This window comes from Notothenia rossii (genome assembly GCF_949606895.1).
Source record: "Notothenia rossii genome assembly, chromosome: 3".
Taxonomy (NCBI): domain Eukaryota; kingdom Metazoa; phylum Chordata; class Actinopteri; order Perciformes; family Nototheniidae; genus Notothenia; species Notothenia rossii.
This window is the reverse complement of record NC_136901.1, coordinates 76602542-76614646: the sequence shown is the minus strand read 5'-3', so window position 1 is coordinate 76614646 and position 12105 is coordinate 76602542. Positions and strand designations below refer to the sequence as shown.

At 42.7% G+C, this 12105-nt stretch overlaps 1 protein-coding gene across 1 annotated transcript in view; it reads left to right on the top strand.

Moving 5' to 3' along the window:
* LOC307033050 (janus kinase and microtubule-interacting protein 1-like) overlaps positions 1 to 12105 on the top strand; it is a gene marked incomplete at its 3' end in the record, with an annotated part of 25905 nt that overhangs the window by 8358 nt on the left and 5442 nt on the right. Inside the window, 11 exon segments of the mRNA XM_079671322.1 lie at positions 492 to 704; positions 1468 to 1581; positions 1830 to 1976; positions 2227 to 2397; positions 3338 to 3397; positions 4744 to 4872; positions 7343 to 7471; positions 7688 to 7771; positions 9066 to 9128; positions 9408 to 9506; positions 10293 to 10394. Coding sequence (XP_079527448.1) covers positions 492 to 704; positions 1468 to 1581; positions 1830 to 1976; positions 2227 to 2397; positions 3338 to 3397; positions 4744 to 4872; positions 7343 to 7471; positions 7688 to 7771; positions 9066 to 9128; positions 9408 to 9506; positions 10293 to 10394 — 1311 coding nt within the window.

Here is a 12105-nt window from a genome sequence, read left to right as displayed (position 1 = left end):
CTGCTGCAGTTACTCATTAACTCGCTGACATACAGTAGGGCTACATCAGGCATTTATGTTATTAAAGAAATGTCTGAGCAGACTGAATATTATTTGGAATCAGAGTAGTCACAGGGTAAAAATGTCTCATTGATGGAGAGCAGGCAGTGCCGAATATTCCAGTGTTAGAAGAAGGGAAGTAGAAGTGGGAACATTTGTCAGCTTCATGAATTAATAACATCCTTAGCACTACATTAAAAGTTAAAACACTGTCCCTCCTGTTCTCCTGCTCTCTGCCAGCTGTGCATACAGCTTGTACACTGAGGGCGTACACAGTTAGTGAAAACATCATCATTTTTGATTTGTTTTCTGCAACATTATCTTAGACATATCTGTGTTGATGTTTTGTGGACATTTTCACTATTGATGTAGGCTGTAACTGGGCTTGAATGTGAAACTGTCTTACTCACTCCCTTTCTCTACCACCATGTTCCTATCCATCTCTCTTGTAGATGGATGAGTTGAAGTCGAAGGACCGAGTGATGGGTGCTCTGGAGAGGGAGCTGGGGGTGCAGGCCGGCTACACCCAAAAGCTGCAGCTGCAGAAAGACGCTCTGGACGAGCAGCTGGGTCATGTACGAGAGGCCGAGAGATACAACCACGGCAGCCCCAAGAGAGAGCTGATGCCTGGGCTGGGGGACAACTCAGACCTGCTCATCAACCAGGTACACACATGCATCTGTACATCTGTGCATGGATGTATTCATATTATGGGTATTAAATGTGCACATTCTTTACATGCATCAGTCTAAAATAGAGACATTCAAGTTATGTCACAGTATTTGATAAACAGAATTTCTCTCTACGACTGATTGAGTTATTCTTTAACTAGTGAGGTAGGGAGCATTTTTCAAATATATACTGTACATTTTTTATCCAAAGAATTGAAATATTTTAGAAGGGTAACAAAACCTTTTACATTGCCATTGAAATGCATTTAAATAAAGAAAAGGACCCTAGCTTTAGATTGGTTTTCGGGATCACCTGCAGGTACCCTGGCAAAAAAGTGTGATTCCTGATTTAAACTTGTTATAGGACTCTAAAGAATTACAAAAAGGAAACAAAAGTACAAACAAATGTACTGGTTACGTTATTGTTGTTTTGTAAGGTATATGTCATGGTTTACACTTTCCACCATTGCAATTAAAAGAAAACTCACAAACAAGTGACAAGGAAGAAACATTAATTAGATGTTATTTCTAGATTTGTATATATTGCATATCTGTACATTAGGCCACACCTTCACATACTCATATGTTCTAGAGATGCATATACTTGTAATGCATATAAGTTTCTCAATGAAATGGCATCTCATCCTTCATCCCATCACCTCCTCTTTTCCATCCATTTGATTACCTATCTGCCTGCATGTACTCCCTTTTTTAGTTTGTGTCTTCCTCCTCCTCTCCTCTCCCCCCTGCTCCCCAGGAAGCGGAGGAGCGCGACATGAGGAGATTCCAGCTGAAGATTGCAGAGCTCCACTCGGTCATCCGGAAGCTGGAGGACAGAAATGCACTGCTGGCAGACGAGAGGAATGAACTAGTGAGAAAAACACACATGTAAACAAATGTGTAGAGTGATTGTAGGGGATGCAAATAGGCAAACATACATTGTTACACTTACGACTACAGCTATACATACATAAATAAACATATACGCTTCTATTTGAAGATTTTCAAAACATAGCCCTACGACCTTGATCTTGCCTCTCTTGCTTAAACTGGAAATTCCTTGTCACTAGAAGACTTAAGTTCACATTGTTCCCTTCCCTGTTTCCTTCCTGTGTTCAGTTAAAGCGCATGCGAGAGGCCGAGAGCCAGATGAAGCCCCTGTTTGAGAAAAACAAGCGGCTGTCCAAGAAGAATGACGACCTCCTGCAAACGCTGCAACGCATGGAGGAGAAACTGAAAAACCTGAGCCGAGTCAATGCTGAGATGGTGAGAGAGAAGCATCACGTCTATGTTTTAATACAAATACTCCATGTCTGTCTATTAATCCAAAGGTATAACAAATACAATAGCATACATCCTGGTTTAAATCTGTTGAGGAAGAGGGATTGTGTTACTTTGAGTGTCCCTGTGAATATCATCAATAAGGAAGAGGGCCCCCTACTGGCTATTTACTGGAGGAGCATGGGACTATTTTCTGTAGAACCATCTTTTTGCTTCTCTCTTCTGCCCCCCTCAGAAGGAAAAAGCCGCAGCCTCTCGGCCCCCCCCACAGCAACAATGCATTCAGTCCCAGCTGAAGCGGCCAAGCTCGCTGACAGACCTGAGCCATGCCCACGAGGAACAGGAAGTGGAGTTCCTCAAGATGCAGGTTTCTGAGCAAAGTGGCATCATTGACGAGCTCACGCAGGTCAGGAATTTACTCCAAAAACGGACAGAAATCAATCAATTAACCATCTAATTGTTTTTAAAGGAGGTCCAAGTGTTACTGTTTTTACTCCATTAGCAAATCCCTAACTTGTGTTTCTTAAATGTGCACTGTTATCAATTCAAAGATTGTTCTCAAATGTGATAGGGCCGGGCGGTTTAACGACATGCTGTCAGTTAATTGGAGTTTGTCTCCTGTCAGGCATTCAGCCGTCACATTATAAGAGCACTAGCCAATCCTCATTTATATCCCAGTGGATTATATTTTCACATGGGCAGTGTTGTGTTTGGTGGAATGCATTATTTCTTTAGGAATAAATGCACATGATCTCAAATTCAGCAAAAAATCTGTCTCCCCCTTTCTCATAACAAACACTTTAACCACCATGCTTTATTGCTATGATAATGTTCTGGGCTTAACAATAAGGATGGCTTGATTGCCTGCGGTCGGTAAAATAGCCACATCTTGCTTGTAAATCTAGCCGATCTAGGCCAGTTGTAAAACATAATAAACACGTTGTTTTTTCCGTAGCTGATGATGGAAGCACTTGAGAAGAGAGGCCTCTCTCTTCCTTCTTGTCTCTGTTACAAATGTGCGTTTTGGGTTGGGAACTAGAAAGACAATTATGGCTTTTATGACGTATTTCCTCCTTGTTTTGTTTGTTTTTCATAAATAAAGATGAAACCAGACAATAAACTTTACACAATCAGTAACATAAAAAAAATGTAACTAAAGATTTACTGGATTACATTATGAATCCTGATCAAATATGACCTCATCAACTCAATTATCTGGTCAGTTTTTTTTATTTGAATTGTCCATAAAAGGCAGGATTACAGCTGTGCGAAGCTTTTGCAGCTCATGAGTCTCGTTTGAATCTCAGATGTGAGGCTGTTCTTAACTACTGTGTGTTTGTCTTTAGGAACGTGACCGATTGGCGATGTGCAAAAAGAACAGAAGGAAACCTCTCAAACTGTCTAAAGTGAGTTTCCATACGTGTTTAAAATCCAATTGTGTAACTAAGCAACTACCTAACTAACTATCTGTCTGTTGTTGACTGATCCTTTGCTACTGCTTTTAATTGCCTTTGGTACTGCTTTTAATTGAGTGTGTGTGCATTTCTCTGTGCATGTTTGTGTTTAATTGGGCTCAGGAGACAGCATACCTCACAGCTGGGAGCATCCAATGAGCAATCATACATCTCCTGCCTGAACCAAAACCAAAAGCTAGTGCAAACGCATTTGTTTATTTCCATTTTTGCTTTATTTTATGACATTGTTGGACTGTGAATACATTTATCTTAAAGATTTGAAGCTCAATTTCTGTAAAACAGTTTGTGTCTTTTCATCTGTGCTTTTCTAGCGGGTACATAAAGAGTGAACCAGGATAACTCCGTCTAATTGGGGGAAGATAATAACTGCTGGGATGTGTGTGTTTGGGCGAATACACCAGGGCACACTTTAGAGTCTATGCTGTTGCTAGGAGGAGGAGTTGTTGGATGCATGTCAGATATCTTGTCCCACCTCTCCAGCTGGAACCAGTTTGTCACCTTGGCGAGGTAGATGCAGGGTTGGGCACAGCCGCTTGGCTCTTGGATTTGCAACTGGAAGTTTGTTGGTTTTTCTTTGAATTTAAAGCAGTAGCTGAATATCTGAGCCTGAAGACAAAACCAGAAACTGGCCTTTTCTTTTTTTCTGCAGAAGTAATTTGATGAAACCAGAAGCTTTGTCGTCTGCTTTTTCATTTTGTGTGGGAGTGCAAAGGAAAGTTCTTTTTCAGCGTTCCTTGAGGCCTTCACAGCTTTGAATAGTCCAACATATTATAGACATATTTTGGGAGAGTCTCCGTAGTTGTGTGTTGGTGTTTTTGGTCCAGTAGCAATATGACGGAGTACCTCCTCCTTATCCTCTACTTCTCGTCCTTCATTTGCCTCTGTACCCTAGTCTGCCTCTACTTCTCTGGTTGCCAGGAGATGACTTATAAACACGATGGTAAGGACGCTGTGGGGTTTGGAAGAGTTATTAACAAGAAAGAAGAAAACAAACAGGCCAATACGTTATCTGAGTTGATTGGCCTGAGATAAAGAACAGAATGACAGTACCTGGTTTTGACAAGTGTCATAAAATGTTAGTGTTTAAACTTTTAATGTCATTATTAAGACTATGTGTGGTGGATTAAAGAATTCAGTGAATTTAACATCATCTTTTTTTTTTTTCGGAAATCACGTGTGATGTAGTCCTGACAAAGGTTGGATTTGTTGGCTATCGTTCTATATTTAGAAGGGTTTATTATTTTTGTAACATCCATTGCCCTCTCTCCTCTCTGCAGAGGCATGTTGTGGAGACGTATTTTGGATTTGATGAGGAGTCCGCAGACTCTGAGACCTCCTCTCTGACCTCCTACAACACAGACCTCACTGACCGCACACCTGCTACTCCAGAGGAGGATTTAGACGAGGTAAGAAATACTGTGTTTGCATTCGAATAAATAACAGAACATCAATTATGTTTTTCTGGAGTAAGACATGGGCTTACAAGTAACGTGTGTGTGTGTGTGTGTGAGACCCTGTTTAAAAAAAAAAAATCTCTAAAGCACAATCAGTAGGATTTGTTAGTTGCGGTCTGCAAACGCTCAATGCAAATGTGGCCCCTCCTCCTCGGCTCAACACGGGTATGGTGCTCACCAGTGAGTGAAATTCAACCTCAGATTCACACTCGTTTTGGGATTTGCAATGCTGTGATTACCATTTTCATAGTTTCCTCATAGTATCTCTGCCTACAACCTTGCACCTGAGGCCTGTGCGACGAAGCTGGTTCAACCTAACCTGGATATGTTTGAGTTAGCCGGTTGGCCTAATCCAAAACAAACGCACTCTCGCTAAACTGTACTACGACGCGGGTTATCAAGTGGATCGCTCAAGCCAGCCGTGTTCTATCTAGTTAGGTGCACGTTCACATGAAAGGGGTGGTATTTGGAGCATTCGACCTATCACAAACATGGACAAGCGTACTGACAGCGCAGCGTCATACTTCCTGAATGAAAAGTCAAATATAATATTAGTCAAATATGAAGAAGTTAAACTTTAAACACCCATGACTTAAACACTTTATCCAGGATAAAAGCCACATAGCTGCACCTGCAAGGTGAATACAGCTGGTAAAAGAAAAAGTGTTTGAATGCGTACATTAACAGGTTTATGATATCACTGCAGTAGAAGGAAATATATGATACATTATGATGTGATATGAATGATAATGGGACACATCAACGTCTGCACTCACAGTGCTGCGGACTGTACGTAATGTTACTATGATCCGGTTACTTGTGTTATGTCAGATATTTAAGTAAGCTTTCTTCTTATCTTAATGTTATACAGTAATAGTCAGATTGCTCTGAAGATGGGAGGTGATATTCTATTAATTTTCACGTTCACACAGTCTGTGATTTTTGCCGGCCGTCTTTCCTGCAACGGCAGTTTAAACTGTATTTCCTTTCTCCTGTAATATGACTTGATCGCTTTAAACTCCGCACACTGAGCTCTGATTGGTCAGCAGGCGGTGCTTTCACTGACTTGATCTCTTAGCCTGCAACCTAACCTGCTCCGGATCAGGGGGGTATACTACGAATCTAGTTCAACCTATCCTGGATATGTTTTGAGTTAGCCGGTTGACTTAATCCAAAAACAAAGCCGCTCTCGCTAAACTGTCCTACAGCACTGGCTATCAACTCGTTCGCTCAAGCCAGCCGTGCCCTATCTAGTTAGGTGCACGTTCACATAAAAGGGGTGGTATCTGGAGCATCCGACCAATCACAAACATGGAGAAGCGTACTGGCAGCGCAGCGTCATACTTCCTGAATGAAAAGTCAACTATAATATTAGTCAAATATGAAGAAGTTAAACTTTAAACACCCATGACTTAAACACTTTATCCAGGATAAAAGCCACATAGCTGCACCTGCAAGGTGAATACAGCTGGTAAAAGAAAAAGTGTTTGAATGCGGACATTAACAGGTTTATGATATCACTGCCCCGTCTAAGACACGAGTGGATCTGACTTTAATTACATTTGACTCGAGTGTTTCGTCAACTTAATGTGTTGCTTAAAATAATACTTCTGCATACAGTATGTGACACTGTGAGTGTTGCACGGCAAGATAAGGCTCAGCTGACTCAGATAAGGAGATATATGATACATTATGATGTGATATGAATGATAATGGGACACATTGACGTCTACACTCACAGTGCCGCGGACTGTAGGCAACGTAATGTTACTTTGATCCGGTTACTTATGTTGTGGCAGATATTTAATTAAGCTTTCTTAACATAATAGTATAATAGTTATAATAGTGAGATTGCTCTGAAGATAGGAGGTGATATTCTATTCATTTTCACGTTCATACAGTCGGTGATTTTGGCCGGCCGTCTTTCCTGCAACGGCAGTTTAAACTGTATTTCCTCCGCACACTGAGCTCTTTTCGGTCAGCAGGCGTGGTGCTTTCGCTGAGTTGATCTCTTATCCTGGAACCTATCCTGCTTCGGAGCACAGACTAGGTTCCAAGATAAGTCACCATGGAGATCTAGCCCGCTAAAAAGTGAACCCGCTTCGTAGTACCGGAAATCCCAGAAGTTATCTTGCTAAACGAAAATCCTGCTTCGTAGTATACCCCCCAGGTTAGCCGCTCGGCATAAGTTACCATGGAGATCTAGCCCGCTAAGAAGAGAACCAGCGTCGTCGTCCAGGCCTCTGATCTCACACATTTGTACAGATGTTTACATCCAGAAATGCAGTGGCCAGGGTTAGGTTTTGATTAGAAAGATCCCGTTTATGTATTTATATTGTCTTTTTAAATTGTATTAAAGGAACATCCTACTCAGTGTACTAATTTGTCTTTAATACATATGTTTTTTATTTTTTTAATTAAGAGTTTTTCCAGAGAAGAGTCGGAGCTTCGTTTCCGTCAGTTGACCAGAGAGTACCAGGCTCTCCAGCGGGCCTACGCGCTCCTCCAGGAGCAGACGGGGGGGACTCTGGATGCTGAGCGGGAGGCCAGGGTTTGTATTATTTTACTCGGCTCCTTTTAGCAACAATCCAACAATACTCAAATGTTTTTCTCGTCCAAAAGAAACAGATGAACATACTGTATCTGTATTTTAACAGAGATAAAAGTTCAACATACTGTATTTACCAGGTGTGATAACATATTGAAATGTATGTTTTTTAGAATTGCCATCTAAATGTCTGCTCATATGGGCCCTTCCCTCCCACAGACACGTGAGCAGATGCACATCGATCTCAGCAGCTGCCAGACCAAGATCCTGGACCTGGAGAAGGCCCTGGCCGAGCGGGGGCAGGTAACAAAGACGGGGGACAGGGGCTCCCTGGTCCTGCTCTCTCTGGCCCTCCTGCATGTGTTTCTGGCTGCTCTGCTCCTCGGCTGGCGCTTTGTTGACCTGGTTTTCCACAGAATCCTGTGAGGCCACTCCTGCATGCTCTATTCCCTTCCTGTTGGTTTCGTTTCTTTTGGGGATTTTCAGGGACTTTCTGGGATGTGGAGCCTGGAGAGGAAGCTTGAATCACTTTGAATCCTGTTAGCTGTGAATAGATTAATGTCGTAGAGCAGTAATGTTTTATCTGAACTGAATAGGAAAATACAATTCACATCAGTAATGCACTGATAATAAAAACATTTTAAAATGCTATATCCTGAAATGTATTTTCAATTTAGGTTTTTAATAACTTGTTGCATTATAAAGGTTTATACATATAGATTGTAACTTTTTTTTAACACACTTTGCTATGGTTTTGCTTTTATTATTTTAATAATGAAAAACAATTTAATACATATGTATTTATTAGATATATTGTGTTTTACTAAGTAAGGAAAGTAATATTTTAGTTAAACCTGATGTTGCGTTACACATAGAGTGGTCCCAATCACATCCACACCATAAGGCATATAGCTGATGTAAAAACTGGTATCAGATCAGTACTCCGCATCAGCAGACCCCCAAAGCCCTGATATCAGTTTCTGTTTACATTAATTTAACTTATTAAAGGTACAAAAGTCATCATGAATCATCTTGGTGTTTAATAAGTAAGCCAAGCATTTGCATGTGTAGGAGAAAAGCCTTGGCTATTTGGACAAACCCAATAGATTCAAATTACTTCTGCCACTAAGCACCTTAATTTGAACCTATACTAAATATCATGAAGAACACTGAAATGATAATGATGCTTTCATATCACTACTATTCATTTCTTCATTTGTGGTCAAGTTTTCCCTGTGTCTCTGCATGTTTCTTGCATGTTTCACTGTGGCTTGATCCAGCTGGTGATTTGATTTACTGCTCTGCTGTTTCTCACTTCCTGTTCCTCCTGTTAATGTGAACTCTGGATGACTGTTGATGCAGCTCATTTTCCTGTTATCTCAGGATAAGTCTTTATTTCTCTGGAACAATAAATTCATGCCACTGCCACACTGTTCCTGTCTGTTTGTTGTGTTTGCACGTGTCATTTGTCGTTTCCATTACATGGTCACCTTATGGGTTTTGTTCTGGCTGATTGTGTCCTGCGGGATGCTTTCCTTCCTCTCCTCATCTTTCCCGGGTGTGTTCTTGCTGATGTTGTGTTTGGTTGTTATGGCAGGATTCAAAGTGGGTGGAGGAGAAGCAATACCTGCTCAGGACCAACCAGGAACTTCACGAGAAGGTAGTTTGCTTTAGCATATTCTAACATTTTATGCATCACTTTACTATGGCAACAAAGAAACGATTGGTATTGTTAAAAATGCTATAGTGCCTTGGTGATATATTAACATAGTATTGTATAATTAATGTAGCGATACCAAACAGTCGTTTTTATTCTTGTTTTTGCTGCCAAATCTTTTTTTTTAAATTATGATATTGTAGCTTTAGGACGTTCATTTTCGATAATGATTTGTAAAGCATGCCAAACCATTATAATTAAGATGCATGTGTGTGTCTGCAGATAAATGCGTTGCAGCAGGCGGAGTTGCGGCTGCAGGCCGAGGTTCAGGACGCCCGGGACCAGAACGAGCTGCTGGAGTTCAGAGTGCTCGAACTGGAAGTAAGAGACTGTACCATCGTCAAACTGTCACCGGGAGGCGACAACAACAATCTCAGTTCCAGATGCAAGACCTACATACAGTGACTTACCAGACAGACAGACGCACTGATCACCTATACACACTTGAGTCCTCCTCTGTATGCATTTGTGTTTTTCATTGTTTTGCATGGCAGCTGTGTTCACATACCCTCCACTTAACTGGAATATTTTTTTAATGAAAGAATGTTGTGTAAGAATTGAATAAAAATGTATTTTAAGTTCAATATTCAATCCCACCTTTGTTCATTTTGTCTCTAATTTTTGCACGTGTTTGGCATCTTTGTTTACATTTTCCATGTCCATGGATAAATAAATTTTTGGGGGAGTTTTTCTCTGCTAACTCATTTTCTTTAGAATTAAGGTTAGAACTAGAGAAGTACTGGAATAACTGACCTGCATGTCAAAATGACTATCAGTTAATACTTAATAGCAGGTGTGTCCAAATGTAGGCCGAGTAGCATCTTTTTGAGTTTCCGCATGTGTTTTCAAACTCCCTTTTGGTGTGGTGTCGTTCGGTTTCCCATTTAAATCCATGGATTTCCACCTCCCTAATTTTGGCAGATCCTGAACCATAATTCAGTGTCATGTAAGTAAATCCGTCATTCACTCCCTTTTCACTCTCATTTACATTTAGTCATCAAAGAACACCGACATATGTTATCATGACTTGTAGGACTTGTTAGTGTGGTTGATGTCCTGATGTTTGTTTGTGTGTGTGAACATTAACATAATGTGTACTTCCTGTAGGAGAGGGAGCACAGATCTCCCGCCCTCAATCTCCATATGTCTGCGTTCCCTGAGAACAGCAGCAGCGCCCTGCAGAAGTACTGCCATCAGCAGGGAGTCAAGGTGATAACACACTTGCACAAACACAATGTGTGTTATATTACTACCTAACAATCCGTATACAGTACACAGTATAATCAGCTCCTCAAACCCTGTGCTGACACCCTCCCTTCCTCCACTTCCACTTTATGCAGTTCATTCCTCCAGTTTTTCTCTTACAAAATCACTGCCATTAATCTCTCCCTATCCACTGCATCTGACACACATATATCCCTCCCAACATCCACCGCCTCAATTTCTCCCCCCTTCTCCCTGGACCTCCCGAGCCCTCCTCCCCACGGCCGCCTCTCCCAGTTCACTCTGGTTACCCCCCCTGAAATACTCAAACTGATCAGCTCCTCCAAACTCACAACCTGCTCGCTTGACCCTCTACCCACCCCTCTACTGAAGTCCTGCCTCCCCGTCCTCTGCCCCTACCTTGTCAACCTTTTCAACTCCTCCCTGTCCCAAGGAACCGTTCCCTCTGCCTTCAAAACTGCTGCTGTCACTCCCATCCTCAAGAAACCCGGTGTGGATCCCTCCTCCCTCAATAATTACCGCCCCATCTCCAATCTCCCCTTTCTCTCAAAAAAAATAGAACGCATCATCTCCAAACAACTCCACCACCATCTCCAAACCAACCAGCTTTTTGAACCCCTTCAGTCTGGTTTTCGTCCTCACCACAGCACAGAAACAGCACTCATCAAAGTCCTCAATGACCTCCTCACCTCTGCTGACACCGGTTCCCTCAACATCCTCATCCTCCTCGACCTGAGTGCAGCCTTCGATACCAAGAGCCACACCATCCTGCTTACCCGACTCCAGGATATCGGTATCGAAGGTACTGCACTCAGGTTGCTCCAGTCCTACCTCTCCGACAGATCGCACTTCATCTCCCTCAACAACCACTCCTCCGCCACAGCTTCAGTCACCCAAGGTGTTCCCCAAGGTTCAGTACTCGGCCCCCCCTCCTCTTCATCATCTACATCCTCCCCCTTGGTCAGATTCTCCGCCAATACAACCTGGACTTTTACTGTTACGCTGACGACACACAGATTTACCTCGGCACCAAATCCCCCAACAACCCCCCCCCCCTCACCCACATCGAATCCTGTCTGACTGCAATAAAATCCTGGATGCAACACAACTTCCTCAAACTCAACAGCAATAAAACTGAACTCCTCCATCGGTTCCAAATCCACCCTCAGCAAAACCCCCAACCTGACACTCACCATCGATGGCACCCCTGTTTCCCCCTCCACCCAGGCACGCAACCTTGGCGTTATATTTGACCCCACCCTCTCCCTCGAGCCCCACATCCGTCAAGTTGTGAAAACCTAATTTTTCCAACTCCGCAATATTGCCAAACTCCGTCCCTCTCTCACCCGCCCCGCAGCTGAGCGACTCATTCACGCCTTCATCTCCTCCCTCCTTGACTATTGCAACTCACTCCTCTATGGCATCAGCACTACATCCCTCAATAGACTCCAGTGTGTCCAGAACGCAGCCGCCAGACTCCTCACCCAAACCAAATCATGGCATCACATCACCCCGGTCCTCAAAGAACTCCACTGGCTCCCCGTTTCACACCGCTCCATTACAAACTCCTGGTCCTCACTTACAAAGCCCTCCACCATCTGGCCCCCCCTACCTCACTGACCTCCTCATCCTCTACCAACTACCCCAGTCCCTCAGATCCAGCTCAGCCGGTTTGCTTTCCATCCCCAAGGCCAAA